Raw genomic sequence first — 18925 nt, 5'->3', positions numbered from 1 at the left:
CCCGCATCCAGTGGTGGAGAAGGTGAACGAAGTTGCTGCTGCTGATGATGGGTTAACCATTCTCAAGACCTTCCTTGAACCGCCACAGCCAACTGATGGTGCGGGTACAAGTGGGTTTGGAGGGAGTGGTCCTGAAGCTTGAACCTTTAGATCCCTTCCCACTGTTAGGATAGGTTTATGTTTTTGTATAGATTTACACTCTTGTAGGCGGGTAGATACCCGGCCATTCTTGTAATACTTGAATTTTTATGGAATGTAACTCTTTTGTGCGGGTAGGACCGTCACTCTTGCTTTATAAACGTTATACGACTTGCTCATGCATATTATAGTTTAATTTGGCACTTGTTTTGCCGCATAAACAATATATGATTCGCTTGTGCATACTTTAGTTTAACTTAGCAATTTCTTAAGTACTTTGAATAAGTTAACCTATCAACGTGGCAGATAATAGGTTAAAGTTTTGCTTCCTCTTTCGTGATTGTGCGGGTAAGACCGTCACTTGCACTTAGTAGGATGGCTAAACTTTACCTATATCTGACCTGCGTGGAGGTTTTCCTCATTTTTTCCTTGAAGATATTTTCTAAGTGTTCAGAATAAGTTAACCGTTCGACGCGCGGTTGTCAATAGGTTAAAGTTTAGTTTCCTCTATCATGATTTGTGCGGTTAGGCCCGGCACTTTCATTTAGTGGGATGACCGAACTTCACCTATGACTGACCTGCGTGAAGGTTTGCCGTTTTTTGTGTTTATGCGGGTTTTGCCGCCTTCCACACGCAACGATTTCTTTACACTTATTTATGCGGTGAAAACCGGCATCAGTGTTTTGAATAAATTGACCGTTCGACGCGCGGTTGTCAATAGGTTAGTTCGGTGTCCTCTATCATGATTTGTGCGGTTAGGACCGGCATTTTCATTTAGTAGTATGATCAAACTTTACCTATGACTGACCTTCGTGAAGGCTTTCCTTATATTTTCTTTAAAAATTTGTCGTTTTGTGTTTATGCGGGTTTTGCCGCCTTCCACATGCAACGACTTGTTTTCCCACTTATGTATGCGGTGAAGACCGGCATATCAGTGTGGAAAGTTCATTAAGTATAAATGTAAGACCATCAGCGTCAATGTGATAAGGAGAATCATTTCCATTAAAAGTGGCTCTGGGCCTTTTCTTTTACAAGTTTGGAATTGATCTACATGCAGACTGTGTAATTGAGCTCCCTTCCATGTTCTTGGGAGTGTCATCGAGCCTTTCGAGCCGATATGCACTTGGTTCGGAATCTTGTTGTTTACACAGTAAGTAGTCTCCGACATTGAAGCTGCAGTTTTATTCGTGTTTTCCCCAACTGGGGTTCTACACGCATTAGCCTGCTCAGCGTTCATTACGCCACTAGGTGCGTGAGCGTCCCATCTCTGACAAATGCTTCGACGATGTCCTTCAAGTCTACGCATTCCTCGGTGTTGTGGCCTCTTGTCCTGTGGAAGTCACAGAATTTGCTCTGATCAGCGTTGTGACGCTCTCGGATTATTGGAGCCTTTGGCCATGGGAGTCTCTCGGTGTCGAATATCTCGGTGACGCTTTTGGTGAGTGGCGTCCATCTGGAGTTCCGGTTTGACGACGGCATTTTATCCTTTCCGCCTAACCGAGGGTGCGAGCCGGATGAGGTGTCAAAGTTTACCCTTGACTGCCAAATGCCTAGCTTCCTCTTTTTGTTTATTCGGGCGGTAAGGACATTGTTTTCTCTTGTTTTCTGGGTGTAGAGGTTTGTGCTCTGGGGAAGATCTCTACCCAGTTGCTTTTCCGTTTCCGCGAAGCGTTTAGCTGCTGTCATGATGGCATCCCATGTGGATGGCATGCCATCTTTACCCGTTAAGGTGCGGATGAGCTCTGGGTCTTTTGTGCCCTGGATGAAAGCAGCGCGAACAAGATCTTCGCTAATACTACCCAGACTTAGCTTCTTTGAGTTGAAGCGAGTGATGAAGTCTAGCAAAGATTCATCTTCCTCTCGAATGCAATTGAGGATTGTCCATTGGTCTTCGGTATACTTTCTTTGTTGGCTGAAGTGTTGGCTAAACTTCTGTTGGAAGTCTGCCCAATCATAGATGTGGTGGACCGGTAGACGGTCAAACCACGCTCTAGCCGCTCCAACTAGCGTCATCTGGAACATATAACACCACGTGGGTTCCGTCCAATTGCTGACGGTTGCCCCCGCTATGAATCTGTTCAAATGATCGTCTGGGTCGGATATACCATCATAAGTGCCGATGTTGGGCATCTGCTTGGCACTCTTCGGGGCGATTGCATCCGCAATGTCCCTTGCAAACTTGGACGTTCCCGCATTTGCAACAGTTGGTCTAAAAGCTTTGGAGAAGTCACGTGGGTTTCTACCCGCGTGTTTTGGTTTGAAAGTTTCTCCAAAATTCCTTCTCGGTTGGAAGTCCGTGTCCTTACGCTTCCCTTTCGCCTTATGGCGAGGGTTTACGTCGGTGTCGGATTCCTCCGAATCATCGTCCAAGTACTCGCACTCATTGCTCATGTTGAGCTGTTGAGTGCTTCCGAATTCGTCAGCCTGTTGGAGTGAACGTAAGCGTTCATCCAACTCAGCTTGGAATTCCCTTTGACGTTTTTCCGCCCACGCTTTAACTTGTTCAAGTGTTTGGCGGGGGTGCCTCGTCTGTTGTCTTTCCACCTGGGTATCAATGAATCCCAGGGGAGGATTGTTTACTGCACTTGCCCCGGCTTGGGTAACCGGGGTAGTGTTCGTAAAATTTACTGCACTTGCCCCGGCTTGGGTAACCGGGGTAGTGTTCGTAAAATGTGTGTATTCGCCGGTGTTCCCCCCAGTAGCTGGGGTTGTGGTTACCGGGGTTTCTTGGTTACTCCCTGGCCTGGGGACCGGAGTAACGTTAACCATCTTTTCGGAGGTTTTGAAAAAACTGAGAGAATTAGTTCTAGCTTTTATGCACGGATGGAGCCAATGAAGAAACACTAATTGACCCCCGGCAGATTATGGATAATCTGGGGGTTAAATAGATGTTTCCCACGAGGGGTTAGATCCGGCAAAGATGGTTCTTCAGATGACCTGCAAAACAGACACCGTGAGCTCGTCACTTAGAAGGGGGGGGGGGGGTACCTCCTTGTGACCACCCTCCGGCGTGAGAATCAGACTAGATTGCTCTTGAATATAAGTGTATATTAAGAGATTGCTAGAAAAGATAAGATGTGATAAGGTAATGTAATGTGTCCATACCATTCCAAGGTGTTGGAGTATTTATAGCCGAAGGTAGGTTTCCAAGCAGGTACAGCCGGCTGAATAGTATTCCTGTTCTGCCAACTGTGGGCTACGCACGTGCCATGCTGGTGGTTGGTGGGTAGGCAGCGGCTGATAGTGACCAGGCCGGCTGTGTACTATTCCTGTTCCACCAACTGCAGGCTATGCACGTCCTCCGACAGGTTGGTGAGTAGGCAGCGGCTGATAGTGACATACAGTACAAGAGCGTGCTGCTCGTCATACTGTTGTCAGTGAGCTGTCGTATCTTTGGTCAGATCTTTTGTCCATACCTCGTCAGGTACAGTACAAAAGATCCTCCAGTATCGTACGGACTGGCTCATTTGTGCGGGAGTGTTCCCGGCTTTGTGCGGGAGTGTTCCCGGCTTGCTCACTCCTTCTTCAGGTGACATTACTGAATTATTTAAGAGTTAAGTGCCTTGTGCGTGTAGCCTTGCTGCGCGGGTAGCCTTCCCTGATGGCTAGTATCCGTTGCTGCGGGAACAGGCGGAGTACGTCGACCATTGGGAGGCTTTTCCTGCGGGAACAGCTTGCGTACTGCGCGTAAGGACGTCACGTCTCTGAGCATGGTGGGTCCTGCGGATCCAGTTGGTTTCTGCGCAGACGTCTCTTCAAGGTGAGTCTTGCGAGTTTAGCCTTTGCGCAGACGTCCCTGTTGAAGGTGAGTCTTGCGGGTTCAACCGCGCAGACGTCCCTCTTTGAAGTGAGTCTTGCGGGTCCAACTGGGCTCTGCTGGGACCTACCTCTTCAAATATCATGTTATATATGTTATTCATATGTCATATTAATATATACAGATTGCACATATGCATATAAGTTTTTTTTTTCTACTCAAATTCAGAAATTGATTACTATCATCTTTTTATCTCATAAACTATATAAATATTTTTAATTATCAACTTATAAAACTTAATAAAACACCTAAAAAGTAGAATGGTTTTTTCACATGAATAAAAATAAAAGTGAAGTAGAAAAGGGCCAAAATACGCGGAATGAAAACCTTTCTCCTTTCTTTTATAAAGCTGTTATTCTAGCTTTAAACTAAATTAAATTAAATTAAATTAAATTAAATGTTTTCTATTAAAAAAACTAACCACCTTTGATTTGTTTCCGTTAACTTTAAATTTTATTTAATAAAACAAGTGAAAGTTATGTATACGGACGCGAATGCTCGTTTTTTTTAAAGTGAGAGGTAAATCCAGAAAATTATGATTTTAATTAAGTTATAGGTTTGAGGATATGGGATGAGATGTGAATGCTCGTTTGTATGCTCAACACAAATTTAGCAATGTGAATATTTATCTCAAATTACGTAAGACAACCAATATTCTTCGTCTTCACATCCCTACATTTATGTTCATCTCGCAATTTTTCTTATCATCGTCACTTTCTTTGTAGGAACTACCCGTAATAACGGATCTGTTTATCATAAAGAGATATGTTTTCGAGTTGTAAACATTTACCTTTTTATAATTATTTTATATTACAACCAATGAAAATGACTAATGTCTCCACTCTCCATATAAGATTTGTCATTTATGTGTTTTGTATATGAGAAAAGTAGCAATAGATAGATCATTCTATGGTTGATGGGTTGTTTTGTACATATTGAATGTATCTTACAACACAAAACACCATTGGTCTCTCATATATAGTGGGGTAAAAAATTTCTAACGGCGTGTGAATAAGTATTGACCGATCGACTTGAATAGTAAGTGTTTAAGATATATGACTAGTTGTTTGAAAAGTAAAGGGCTATGATTTCATAGTCCGCCCTTTAAACATCCTCAAAGCTACATTAACGGTCTTCAAATGGGCGTTATATTTCAAACACGGCGTATGTATAACATGTCCATAAATGAAAAATATAAAATATAAAAGTAGTAATAATAAATATAAAAAAGTAAAAAGTAAAAATGATTTGTTTATTTCTTATTATGGTAAAGGTTAGTGCGTGATCATCGGAATTCTGTTAGAAGAAAAGAAAGTTACAATGAAAACTAAAATCAAATCAAATCAAATCAAATAGAAATACAAAATAGCATAAAATTATTGCCAATGAAATGTATGTAAGTGTTGTTTTTTGTATCATATCATATATGTATATATAATCATGATGATGAATAAATGCATCATTAATAAGAATTGATTTCATATATATGCTGCAGGTTTTGGAATCGATCTGAATATATGATTTGAGTTATATATATTATGCCTAATCCCAAACCCAACAGCATCACTCTTGATCCTAAATCCGCTGGTGCTGGTGTTGATCATTCCAAAAACAACAATAATAATAATCATAATCATAATCACAATCATAATCATAATGCTTCTTCCGATCAGAATGCTGCCGATAATTTGACGAATAATAATAATAATACTTCCAGAAAAGATGGCGTCGACGGGAAGAACAATAGTAATGATTCCAAAACCAATGCTGACGATTCTCCGAATCACCAGGTTTTAGTTTCAACCTCACAAAATTATCTGTTACCATTCGAGTTCAACGCATTTTGTGTTTTAGACCAGGATATGTATGTGGTAGGGGTGTAAACCAGGATCGTCAAAAATTTGATCCAAGCCAAGCTTAATTAAGTTTCACAAGCCAAGCTTAATTAAGTTTCACTTATTGAGCTCGAGCAGGCTGGCGGGCTTTAATGAGCTATATATCATTTTTATTGTTATTATTATATATGAAAACATGAAATTATGTGATAAATATCTAAAAAATATACTATATGATATATATATATATATATCAATTAATTCGTGAAGAGTAAACGAGCCGAGTTCAAGCTTGGAAAACTACTCACGAGCCAAGCTCGAGCTTTAGAAGTAGAGTTCGAAATGAGTTCAAGCTCTGTGTAAGTTAAATGAGCCGAACTTGAACAAGACTCGTACTAGTTAAAATTTGTTGGTGCAGGGACATGGTGGTGGTGGTAACTTGTCGCCTACGTCGGGTGCAACTCAATCCTTGGAGAGGCAAAGCTCTCGTAACGACAAGGTTTTAAACAACTTCCAGTTTCATGATTATCATCCTTTTCTATTTGATTTTATTTGTGTATTTATTAAATGTTAAGTCTGGTTGATAAAACTTTTTAAAGGAATTTACAAATATTTTACATTGTTGGTTTCTAAAATTATTCTAAGCTTATAATTTGCAGGATTACAAGAGTGGACCACTGTTTCTGTCGTCAAAAGGTGAACGAACTCTCTTCATTATTCAATGTTCAACAGTTTCTTTATAGCATGACAATAAGTATGTTAACCATTCAATTGTCATATTCTATTTTACACTTATGTAGGTATTGGCTGGACCTCATGGAAGAAAAGATGGTTTATTTTGACAGAAACCTCACTCGTCTTCTTCCGAAGTGATCCAGTAAGTTACATATCATTATATACTTTGTAAATTATTCATATGTTGATGGTTCATTTTATATGTTGATACAGAATGCTAGTACTGAAAAGGGCGGTGAGGCAAATCTAACACTCGGTGGCATAGACCTCAACAGCTCAGGCAGGTTGGCTTTCTTGCTTTCTAAGTCACACCCTTCACTAAATTAGCATTTTAGTATTCTCTGCATAGTAGTAAGTTTTTTTTTTTTAATGTGCATTTCAGTGTGGTTGTGAAAGCTGATAAGAAGCTCTTAACCGTGTTATTCCCTGACGGGCGCGATGGGAGGTCATTTACTCTTAAGGTGTCTGTCTCTATTAAGCTTATAAACTCGAGTAGTTGATAGATAGAAAGCACACTATATTGTGTCAACCAATATTATTATTAACTTGTCCAATTGGCTGCTTGTGCCTACTGCTGTTATTATTTTAGGCTGAAACTTTAGATGATTTATATGAGTGGAAGAATGCATTAGAGGAAGCTTTAGAAAATGCGCCTACTACTGCTAGCCCAGGGACGACAGAACAATCCGGGAATTCAAAAACCGACAAGGGTGAGTTCACCTTTCTCCTTGTGTTAATTTTCATTAACCGAAGACACTGAAACACTTGTCTATTCCAACAGCAAAGGATCATTCATCTCCAAAATCTGTTGTCCTTGGTCGGCCAGTCTTGCTTGCATTGGAAGATGTAGACGGGACTCCATCTTTCTTGGAGAAAGCCCTTAGATATGTAGAAGAGCATGGTAACATTCTAACATTTGTTTATTTATGAAACAATTTTGAAATATTATCATTATACATTGTCTATGGTAATGTTTCAGGAATTAAAGTAGAAGGAATTCTGCGGCAGGCTGCTGATGTGGAACTTGTTGAGCGTCGGATTCGGGACTATGAACACGGTGTGTAAATTTGGATCTTATGTAGTTATGTGCACACAAACTTGAGAACTAGAAGTAATCTGTAATCACATGTGAATACATTCTTGCAGAATTTATAATATTAAAGGAGATATACAAATGACACATTAAATGCGACATTATGATGAGTCGAGTTCAAGTAAATATAATTGTCTAATTTGTATAATTTGGTGAGCAGGCAAAACAGAGTTCACTGCAGATGAGGACGGACATGTTATTGGAGACTGTATCAAGGTATGCCTTAAATAAAAGCAACGGTCATAAACGCTCATCATGTTTTTCTAATTGTTCTTCTCTGTTTGGCTTTCGAGTATTTGATTTTTTATTTCTTTTACAATATTGTTTTCAGTATGTTCTTCGAGAGTTACCGTCATCTCCAGTTCCAGCTTCTTGCTGCAAAGCTTTGCTACAGGCATATCGTACGTTTGTTGCAGACTTGTAGTGCCTAGAACTTTGTTTTATTCATTGATATGTTTTCTTGCCTGCAATGGTCTCCTCATGTACTTAAAACTATTTTTATCATAAAGTAATTAACAAATTTTTTTAGGAACCGATCGGGGCTCAAGAGTCAACTGTATGCGTGCAGCTATATGCGACACCTTTCCTGAACCAAATCGCCGTCTGTTGCAAAGGTGATATAACATGAACAGATTCTAAATTAGGAGTTAGTTTTTTGGATTTGGTTTATTTAATATGTTTCTCCGACTGACGTGGACAGAATTTTGATAACAATGGAAGCTGTTGCTGAGAACAAGGATGTGAACCGCATGAGTGTTTCAGCTGTCGCTGCTTGTATGTCGCCATTACTTCTTAGACCCCTTTTGGCTGGTGAAGTTGAGCTTGACAATGAGTTCAGTATGGGCGGTGACGGTTCTGCTCAACTTATGCAAGCTGCTGCTGCAGCTAACCATGCTCAAGCCATTATTATCACCCTGCTAGAGGAATACGACAATATATTCGGGGTAATTTTTTATATATATCAAAGCTGCAATGTTTTGTTTAAAATCAAATGAATAATAGTATTATTTTTGCAGGAAGGAGACATGTTATCTGATCTGTACACTGACTCAGATGAGAGCGGAAGCGAAAGTGAAGAGCTTAGCGGTGATGATGCTTACGATGATGATGACTATGAGGATGGTGATTATTCATCTGACGGTGGATCAAATAGTAGCGAGGATGACGGAGATAGCTATAAGCATGGCAGCAAGGTTATTAACTTTTGGTTATATGAATTCTAGTAGTTTATTTATGTTACATTGTATGTTTTGCTTCTGTCTTATATATATATATTATACAAAATTACTTGAGTGCAGGCAAAGAAGAAAATGAACATCGACAACATAGACGCGATAGCAGAAGAAAGGTAAGTGACAACTCAATCGGATACTAGTTTGATTTACTCTTTTCAAGTCTTTAATTGTTGGTTTTATCGGAATGTTTTTAGGGATGAAATATTCAGGCTCGAGAGTCTTAAAGCTGAATTGATGAAGAAAATTGAAGAGGAGGTAAAATAATGTCATGTCTTTTTCCATCTCTTTACTGAACCGATCGTGAATATAAACTCGTTGTGACTACAGGCAAGACAAAATTCAATTCTTAAAAAAGATTTGTTAAGCAAAAAGGATGCTTTAGGGGACCGTCGTCTAGCTCTTGAGCAGGAGGTATTATTATTATTATTATGTTCTAGATAATTAATTATATTGAAATGAAACATAATGTATATAAAATGTGCATGCAGGTGACAACATTAAAGGAACAGTTTCAGAAAGAGCGAGAAATGAGGAAAGTACTCGAGGCTGGACTCATGATGTCGAAGAAGGTCTTACCGTTACCAGGCTCCATTGATGAAAAGGTGTCTACTAATCTATTTTTAATAAATACTAACTCCTAATTTAAAATATTACTGTAACACGACCGTACATGTTCTAAAGACCAAGGCAGATCTCGAGGATATTGCACAAGCCGAGGCTGAAGTCATCAGCTTACAACAAAAGCTTGATGATCTCGAACTGCAGCTAAATCAAGGAAAAAGGTAAGCTTCCATTTTTCCCGATAACGACATATTTTAGTACTCACTAACATCTCATGTGGTTTTCATATAACAAATGTCTCCTTTTGTCTACTGTTTTGTATTGCATATTTTATTTTGTATTCTTGTGTTGTTTTATTATGTACAGAAAAGATAAAGATCGCGAACGTGAACCTTCAAACACACGTAAGAGTAAGGTATAACATCAGCAGCATCGTTTATAAATTATAATCGTGACGGCTGCTCTTTAGTACATGTGCTTTTTTGTTGTTGTTTTACCAGGGCTTCCATTCTATGTCACGCAAAGGTGAACCGAGTATGAGCAAATCAACGTCAACCTTGGTCAAAAGATCCAACTCAAGGGGTGAGGTACATGTTATGAAAATACACTTTTGTTCACTTTCAAGTTTCAACCAATTTGATATGTTTGATGGTTTAACTTGTGTGATGCATTTGGTATGACAGCCAGCTAATACAAACTCGGCGCTGTCAAGAATAACAAACAGGCTGAGCTTTTTGAAAGAGAAGCGCAACCAGATGGCGAATGAGCTGGAGAGTGATAATAAAGGACAATCATCCCAGAAACACGACGGTGGTAGTCAAAAGGAGTCCGAATCACCTGAAGAATCGTCACCCGACACTTCATCCCAACAACATCAAGGATCGTCTAATAAGCCAGAGAATTAATTATTCACTTCACACCGCACCTGTTAAACCGATGATAATAATATATGGGGTTTAGCAAAAAAGATCAAAACACAAGAATGTGATTTAAAACAAACACCAAAATGCAAACTTTTCACTTGAGCTTAGATGTATTTATACTTGAAGTTATTACTACTAGTTTAAGGTATAGTATGTAGACCAAAGCTGCCATATATAATGGTGCAATTTTTAAAATTTTCAATAGTTTTTTATATTAGGCATTTTTGTAATTATTAGTGTCTTTTCTTATGTAATTGGGAAACATAATTGTCTTTATGCCTACTATCATTTTCATGCTTAAATCTTAGTCAAATAAAAATATTTAATACTGATTTTATATGGAGAACTACAAGAACCACATAAACATTTGTACATAATATTACTTTTTTTGTATTTGTTTATTTTATGAGTGATTTTATATAGAGAGCTACAAGAACCACATAAACATTTGTACATAGCATTACTGTTTTTGTATTTGTTTCTTTTATGAGTTACCGTACTCAAGTTTTTATACATTTTTTACACCACTTTTAATCTATATTGAACGTGAAAGTCATTGCCAACATGTACATACAAATAAAAGCGTGTATAACGTTTTTCACTATTATCAATAGGGATGGTAACGGATTAGGTAACACAATGGGTAAGAGATTGAGATTAAAAATGTTCGTCTCATAAACGCATTCCCACTATCATGATAATATTTTTCATTGCAGTAGTTTGTGTTATCATAATTAATACTTCCATATGTATCTTAAAATGTAAAAAGCATTAAATGCCTACGGATGGCAATGCGTTAGGTTGGGAGTTGGGACGAATTTAGGTAATCCTAACATAGCGGTGAATCTAAGATTTTTGTCAAAGATTAAAGGAGCCTGGTACGAGTTTAATATGGAGCACCATCTATTTTATTAGTATGGAAAACAAACATTTTAATACAACCCCCCCCCCCCCCCCCACCCCCACAAACACACACACAACAATATATCGGTTCATGTCTTTAACACATGCTAAGAGAAGACAAGGCAACGTAGCCGATGCGTTTTTTTAGCTTACAAGACAAACCACCAAATAAATGCATTTACATATGTAGGTCAAGTTTAACATACAGGTGACATATGAAGTCTTGGTTGGTCAAAAGGTAGGTTCCACAAACGTTTTATATTTATCAATTTCAAAGCCCAAAACGAGCCGGCTATGGCTTAGCCTCCTCAGCCGGCTAGTCTAACATGACGCATCCTAATTGGTTCAAAAGAGGAATATTTAGAAATGTGTTCGAGCTCAGGCTTGAAATTAAATGAGACAGGTCAGCTAGACTCGAGCTTGATTTTGAAGTGAGCTAACGAGCCATGCCGAGGAACGAGTTGGACTTGGTTACCTGAATAAATCAACTCAACTCACGTTGTTTCAAATCAAGTTTTTTTTTTAACTGGTTTTATTTGAGCTTTTGTCCAACGAACCAAATGCGTTAAAACCACCGACTAGAAAATCCTGTGTAATTGATCAACTTTACATTGAAAACCAAAGCACCAGGGACTAACAGACTCGCAATCAAATCGATCGATCTGAATCGATAAAGATGCACGGAAGACCTAGAAAACCTGCAACGCCAGTTGACGAGAATGCATCGGCGATCAAGGCAGCTAAGATTCGATCTCTTCAATCTCAGTTTCTTCATAATCATCACAATCACATGTACTCTACTACTTTATTATTATTAGTTGTTATTTATTATTGTGTTCCAAATAATAATAATCGATTGATGTGTAGTTACACGAACGAAGCCCTAGAAATCAATGCGAAGCTCATTGAGCTGAATCCGGAGTTCATGACCGCCTGGAACTATCGAAAACTCGCCTTTCAACATAATCTCAGTAAACCGGATGACGCTGACGTGGCGGAAGCCGATCGCATCAGATTGATTATCGATGAAGAGTTGCGAGTTGTAAGTTCCTCTAGCTCAGTTGTTTTATCACACATCCTATCGTGATTGTTGTTATTATTATTATTATTATATTTTATTATTATTACAACATCATTTTAGGTTTTGCAGCAAACATGTATACTGTTCTAGAGGTGCAAACTGTAACCGGTTAATAACCGGTATAAGAGAAACATGTTACTAATGGATGTTTAGGAACCGGTATATGTTAGTACGGTTAATGTTTGTTTATAAGGTTAATTTTGATAGGTTATTATCGGTTAATAACCGAACCGAATAGGTTACATAGGCTTTTGACTGTTTGGCCAGTAATTGATGTTCCAAAAACTGGTTAGCTGGTATTTGCACCTCTATGTTGGTCTATTTGGTTATTTAGTCAGATTTATGGTTCTAGTTAGGATGAACTCATGAAACAAAGATATAGTAGTTGGAGAAGACTGATCAAATTGTTGGCGATTTTGAGTATGTCTGGGCAAGGCACAAAGTGTTATGTGTTGGGTTCGTAGGCCTTGTTGGCCCGGTTTATTATATGAAGTCAAAAGAGGAGACGGGTGTGGGCGGTCGGGCCCAAGCCCGGCCCGGTTTAGATTTCTTGCATAATAATTTACTAACCCTAGTTCAGTCTCTATATAAACAACATTATGTACTTGTAATATTGGTCACTCAATAAAGAAATACCTAGTTGCCACCCGTGGACGTAGGTCAGTTTAGACCGAACCACGTTAAATCCTCGTGTTCGTTTATTGCTTTCGTGTCGTGTTCAGTTTCGTGTGTGCGTTTAATCCTAACAAGTGGTATCTAGAGCTTAGGTTCGGATCACGCGAAGAACACGTTGTACCAGCCGAGTCGCCGCCAAACCATCCAGCCGCCGCCACCCTACTGCGCTAGGGTTCCGCCGCCGCCTACGGTTTTCCGATCGCCGTTAGGGTTTCCGCCGTCGTTTCGCCGCTACTAAACCCAGCCCGCGCGATCTGCGTTTTTTTGTTGGTTCCGTTTGAAAGCTGTAAGCATCGTATTGTTCGATTCCAGGTTGTCTCTTTTGTTTCCGCTAGTGGCGTTTGAACAGAGAAGAAAAGAAGGGTTTGTATTATTATTTTTCTCTTGAGATTCATGCCAGACTAGGAAAAGACAAGGAAAAACAATATTATTTTGTTGACAAGGGAGTTCAATGGCCACCAACTTTATCCAGATTGTTTAATTTTTTGAGAGGGTCTAGCTTGTTTATTTTGTTGGGCCCGAGATCCATTTAAGCAAGGGTCGAGATTCTATTTTGCAAAGTACGAGTCAAGAATAGTTGAATCAAGATCCTATTTTTCGTTGAAGAACAGTTTTAAGTCAGAAGAAGCGTTAAAGAAACGGAGAACCAGTGCCAACCGCGTTTGTCAGGTTTTATCGTTTCAGTTTAAAGTTTCAGTTTCTGATTTTCAGTTCGATATTCCGCTGCGTATAAATAGGTTGATTTTTTAACAGAGTTCAGTAGAACAATCGTTAAGTTCAGGCTCGTGTTGCTGTGTCTGTCTCTGTTTTATCCAGTTTTTCGTTTTAGTCATTGCTATGGCAGAAGACGGAAAGGTTTCGATACAGAAGTTTGACGGACAGAAGTTCGGTTGGTGGAAGATGCAGATTGAGGCACTACTTTGTCAGAAAGACTTGGATGTAGTGCTTGAGGATGAAAAACCAGAAAAGTTGTCAGAAGCAGATTGGAAGAAGTTAGACAAGAAAGCTAGGGCTTGTATTACATTGTCGTTGTCGGAAGATGTGGCGTTTAACGTCATGAAAGAAACCACAGCCCGTGGTATGATGGACGCACTATCCAACATGTATGAGAAGCCTTCGGCAGCGAATAAGGTCTATCTTATCAGAGAGCTAGTGACAACTCGAATGAAAGAGGGTGGGTCAGTTACAACTCATATCAATAATCTTAATTCGATCTTGTCCCGCTTAGTGTCAGTTGACATTAAGTTTGATGATGAAGTTCAAGGCCTCTTGTTATTATCCTCTTTGCCCGACAGTTGGTCGCAAACAATGACTGCAGTTTGTAGTTCGTCTACAAATATTACTTTCGATGGGATTCGAGATCTGATTCTGGGAGAAGATTCAAGACGTAGAAGTTCAGGTGAATCATCAGGCAATATGCTAGTCACAGAAGGTAGAGGTAGGGGAAAACAGCGAGGCAGTGGGAGCAGGAAGAGGAGTCAGTCTAAGACTCGTAAGGATATTGAATGTTGGGGTTGTAAAGAGAAAGGACACTTCAGGAATCAGTGTCCGAATGGTAAGAAAGAGGTGAACGTTACAGAAGACGACACAGATGACGGGGTCAGTAGTGATGAGGCTTTGGTTTGTAGTGTTGAGAGTAGCGTTGATGCTTGGGTGATGGATTCTGGTGCATCGTTTCATGCCACTCACTGTAGTGAAACGATGAAGAATCTTAAATTTGGGGATTTTGGAAAGGTTCGACTAGCGAATGATGATATTTTAGAGGTTACGGGTATGGGAGACGTTGATTTGATAACTTCAGCCGGTACTTCTTGGACTTTGAAAGACGTGAGGGTTATTCCAAGTTTGAAGAAACGTTTGATTTCAGTTGGGCAGTTGGATGACCAGGGGCACGATGTTAAGTTCGGGAATGGGCAGTGGAAAGTAGTCAAAGGGAATCTCGTTGTTGCTCGTGGCAAGAAAATGGGTTTGTTGTATATGGTCGGCATGTCATCGAAAGGAGTGGATCCAGTTTTGGTGAAAGACAAAATCCGGTTCACAGAATCTCGTGGGCAGAAGAAGGTTCGTTTTGCAAGTAACAAACCCAGAGCCAAAGTGAAGATTCAGGATGAACGAGCTAGGAAGGTTAAATCAGTTGGGGGACATCGTGACAGTGGGAGCACAGGTCGTGTTTCAGTTACAGTTCCAGGTCGACAGTGGATTAAGAAAACCAGTATTCCAGCTGTAAAAGTCTCTCCAGTGAATTACTTGCTGAATATGGAGAGTGTTTGTTCTCAGGTTATCTCAGGATCCGGTAGTTCGTTACAGTGGGAGCCGGTAGGGACAGAGAACGGGTCAGGGGCAGTTTCAGCCGTGACTGACGTGTTGGAGCTCCGGGGAGCTTCAACGGGCCTTCAGGTTAATTGATGAGAAGGCGGTGGCAACTAGAAGAAGTTTAATGTTCAGATTACAGAAGTATAATCAGGAGTGCAGACGAGAGTACTCAAGGCCTCCGAGTGGGAGATTGTTGGGTTCGTAGGCCTTGTTGGCCCGGTTTATTATATGAAGTCAAAAGAGGAGACGGGTGTGGGCGGTCGGGCCCAAGCCCGGCCCGGTTTAGATTTCTTGCATAATAATTTACTAACCCTAGTTCAGTCTCTATATAAACAACATTATGTACTTGTAATATTGGTCACTCAATAAAGAAATACCTAGTTGCCACCCGTGGACGTAGGTCAGTTTAGACCGAACCACGTTAAATCCTCGTGTTCGTTTATTGCTTTCGTGTCGTGTTCAGTTTCGTGTGTGCGTTTAATCCTAACATTATGGATGGTGGTTACTTCTTGAACAAGAAAATGGTTTAACTTGTTAGGAATAATTTTGTTCCAAATTAGTTTCTATTTTTTAGCAATCCTCGTTATAGGCTTAAGTGCAACAGCTTAGCTATATAAGTTATAAACATGTAGGGTTTGGCCATTGCAATCAAGTTTTGAGCAGGTTTCTTGATAAAAATTTTTGACTGTACGTGTAGGTAGAGAGTGCACTAAGGAAGAATTTTAAGTCTTATGGAGCATGGCATCACCGGAAATGGGTGATAAGCAAAGGGAATGCTTCAACAGAGCGGGAATTAAAGCTTCTAAATCTATTCCAGAAGCAAGACACCCGTAATTTTCATGCATGGAATTACCGAAGGTGAATACATTAATTTGGTGTGTGTGTGTGTGTGTATCTAACTAGGGAATTATGGATCTTATTTGTTATGTCCTATTCAGATTTATTGCAGGGTTGAAGAACATATCAGATGAGAAGGAGCTACAGTTTACAACAGATATGATAAATGATAACTTCAGTAATTATTCTGCTTGGCACAATCGTAGGTAAGGCCTCTTATTTTCATTTGCATTATGTTTAATCGAAATTCTTTTCGACTTTTCTTTTATCTATATTATGTGATTTCTTGATATTTTCAGTGTACTCTTAACTCATCTGCTGGAAAAAAAGGTTGAAGGATATTTTCCAAAGGAGATATTTTTAAAAGAGGAATATGAATTTGTAAGAAATGCAGTTTTTACCGACCCAGATGATCAAAGTGGGTGGTTCTATCATCTATGGCTTCTGGATCAAACTGTTAAAGTCGACATGCCTAAGTTAGTTTCTTCATGGCCTCCTCATGGTTCTGAAATTACTAAAACGACCTTCCCTGTCGTTCTCTTTTTCAATGAGCCAGTTGAAGGTGTAACCTTACATACAGTTAGTGTTCAAGTTGAGAATGACATATTCAGAAACATTACGTGGAGCCCGCTTTCAGAAAATAAGTTTAACTGTGGTCAAGCCTGGTTGACCCATCTGACCATCCCTCTTGGAGAAATTAACTCATCAAAGATCTTTCAAGTGAAAGTTAGCTCAGAAGATTCTCAAGGCATAATATCTTTAAATGGTGTGCCATGTAGCCGACACTGGTCTTTCGCATTTACAGTTTCTGTATGCCATGATTTGCAACCTGAAGGACAGAGTTTAGCAAGGATATTAATGACAGATGAGAATTTCTCTACAGTTGACATAAATGCAAACGTGGTGAATTTGTTTAAATCATATTTTGAGTTAACAAGTGATTATGAGCAATCTACATCTCCAAAATGGAAGTCTGAGATGATAGCTAGTGAAATTGATCAGTATCGAGAATTATTGACATGGGCAGAGTGGTATGCAGCCGTCTGTGACTTTTTGTTTTAAATACTCGTATTATTCTTATTTAACATTTGTATTATCTAATAGTAAAATTGGGAAGCTCACTCTCGCGAGATTATTGATGGCGAATGATGCCATGATAACTGATACTCCAAATACGACTCACGTGGAGGAAGTTTTGCAACTATATTCCGAGTTGATGGAGTTGGACCCCACACATTACCAATATTACAAGGATGAGTACAGCTTGGTTTTTCTAAAACAGGTATTTTTTTATCACATATTTTAACTGTTGGAGATTAAAACATAATCCAAACGTGCCCAATTATAAGCACTTCTTTGATATTGCAGTTGACTTCTAGCAAGGAGTCTTTGATGAAATACTGCTGCCAGTATAAAGAGGCATCTTCTTCAAATATCGCCGGTCCTGTGTGTTTAAGATTGAATTCTTTATCTTTATCACGAGTTGGATCCCTTGAGCGGTTATTATGGGTGCAAAGTCTAGATCTCAGCCACAACCAACTTCATTCTATTGAAGGTAAAACATCTATAACTGTCAAATCTCACAGCATGCTTTACAGTTTGCACATCTCACATTTACTTGGTCTTTGAATTGAAACATTTTCCTCTTTCGAGAAAAGCAATTCGGATAGAGGCAGTAATTAAACATTGAAATAATATACATTTTTTAATCATATATAACGCTTAAATCACTTATTATTTTCAACCCATTTGCTTATAAAATAATCCATTCTGGTCATGGTTTGATATTTAAAGGTCAAACAGGTAAAATAACAAAGAATTAACATAAAACAAACAGATAGAAAGGTGGTCAGAATGCATTTTTGGTGCATTAATCTCCCAATATCATGTTACTCAAACGCTTACAAGTCAACTGCCATTGTCAACACAACCTTCCATGTTGGTTAAGTATTTTGTTATATCTCCTCTCTAGTGCATTATTAAATTTAAAGAAAAATAAAATAAAACTAAGATATGACCTTTTTGGGACTCTTACAGGATTGGAGGCTTTGCAGCTTCTCTCATGCGTAAACCTTAGTCACAACAAACTCGGCAGCTTTACGGCATTGGACCCTTTGAGATTCTTGAAGTCACTAAGGGTGTTAAATATTTCCTACAATGAGATCGGGGCACACACAGTAGACACGAGGCGGTATTTATGTTCATCTCCACTGTCACACACGCTTGATTATGATAAAAAGTTTGAAGAGTTTGCTACTGCTGATGAAAAAGTGGTGCATTTTTGGGAAGCTTATTCTGTTTTCGGAGGTCTAGATGTCAAGCAGTTAGATATTGTTGGAAATGCGGTTGTTGATGAAAGATTTGTGTTGTTCTTGGTTAAATTATTTCCTGGACTGAAATGGCTTGATGGTGAAGAATTGCATTAGGTAGAGTCTTTGTTTTTGTTTTAGCCGGGTGGGTATAGCCGTAAATTACATGTACCGTGAATCTTAACCTCAAACCATGATTGCACACTTTCATCTTTCGCTTGTTAAAAGCTTGAACCTTAAAGTTGGTATTCAGCCTCCCTTGTGTTTTTAAAGTACTTTTGGTCGCATGATTATTTTGTTCATTTAAGTTTAACTAGGACAAAGTTTCTTTGTTTGTGTTCGCCTGTTAAGAAAATTAAAGTGTTAGTTTGAAACAAATTTAAGAAACACCATCTATATTTACTCGTGTAATGATATGCAAATAAAGACAAACACTTGAATTAATAGTTTAAATGCACATTTATATAAAT

The 18925-nt window shown here is 39.0% G+C and overlaps 2 protein-coding genes across 2 annotated transcripts; both read left to right on the top strand.

The window, feature by feature from the left end:
• The first annotated feature begins 5493 nt into the window (after window positions 1-5493).
• On the top strand, window positions 5494-10352 carry LOC143553425 (rho GTPase-activating protein REN1-like). Its single transcript, XM_077043423.1, has 22 exons — window positions 5494-5745; window positions 6209-6289; window positions 6450-6486; window positions 6591-6667; window positions 6739-6809; window positions 6908-6986; window positions 7115-7245; window positions 7287-7426; window positions 7505-7582; window positions 7779-7834; window positions 7950-8019; window positions 8148-8232; window positions 8319-8562; window positions 8635-8811; window positions 8917-8966; window positions 9048-9108; window positions 9181-9264; window positions 9342-9455; window positions 9535-9635; window positions 9781-9829; window positions 9915-10001; window positions 10098-10352. The coding sequence occupies exons 1-22, from the start codon at window positions 5494-5496 to the stop codon at window positions 10317-10319; spliced, it is 2346 nt and encodes a 781-aa protein (XP_076899538.1). The 3' UTR covers window positions 10320-10352.
• A 1540-nt stretch (window positions 10353-11892) lies between these two features.
• LOC143553448 (geranylgeranyl transferase type-2 subunit alpha 1-like) lies at window positions 11893-18764 on the top strand. The gene is made up of 8 exons (XM_077043449.1): window positions 11893-12032; window positions 12108-12282; window positions 16007-16167; window positions 16248-16352; window positions 16446-17177; window positions 17251-17428; window positions 17515-17701; window positions 18184-18764. Exons 1-8 carry the CDS (start codon window positions 11917-11919, stop codon window positions 18570-18572), a joined length of 2043 nt encoding a protein of 680 aa, XP_076899564.1. The 5' UTR covers window positions 11893-11916; the 3' UTR covers window positions 18573-18764.
• Window positions 18765-18925: the final 161 nt, after the last annotated feature.

Source organism: Bidens hawaiensis, unplaced genomic scaffold, assembly GCF_021521415.1.
Source record: "Bidens hawaiensis isolate Kalapana, Puna unplaced genomic scaffold, B.hawaiensis_p1.1 tig00017238_1, whole genome shotgun sequence".
Classification (NCBI taxonomy): Eukaryota; Viridiplantae; Streptophyta; class Magnoliopsida; order Asterales; family Asteraceae; genus Bidens; species Bidens hawaiensis.
This window is presented reverse-complemented; position numbering and strand designations above follow the sequence as displayed.

What these genes read in the sequence shown, in the direction of transcription:
- LOC143553448 (XM_077043449.1), top strand. Translation starts at nt 11,917, where the DNA reads ATGCACGGAAGACCTAGAAAACCTGCAACGCCAGTTGACGAGAATGCA. An exon ending in CATAATCATCACAATCACAT is followed by an intron (nt 12,033 to 12,107) that starts GTACTCTACTAC and finishes ATTGATGTGTAG; the next exon opens with TTACACGAACGAAGCCCTAG. An exon ending in TCGATGAAGAGTTGCGAGTT is followed by an intron (nt 12,283 to 16,006) that starts GTAAGTTCCTCT and finishes CTGTACGTGTAG; the next exon opens with GTAGAGAGTGCACTAAGGAA.
- LOC143553425 (XM_077043423.1), top strand. Translation starts at nt 5,494, where the DNA reads ATGCCTAATCCCAAACCCAACAGCATCACTCTTGATCCTAAATCCGCT. An exon ending in TAGATATGTAGAAGAGCATG is followed by an intron (nt 7,427 to 7,504) that starts GTAACATTCTAA and finishes GTAATGTTTCAG; the next exon opens with GAATTAAAGTAGAAGGAATT. An exon ending in AATCGCCGTCTGTTGCAAAG is followed by an intron (nt 8,233 to 8,318) that starts GTGATATAACAT and finishes TGACGTGGACAG; the next exon opens with AATTTTGATAACAATGGAAG.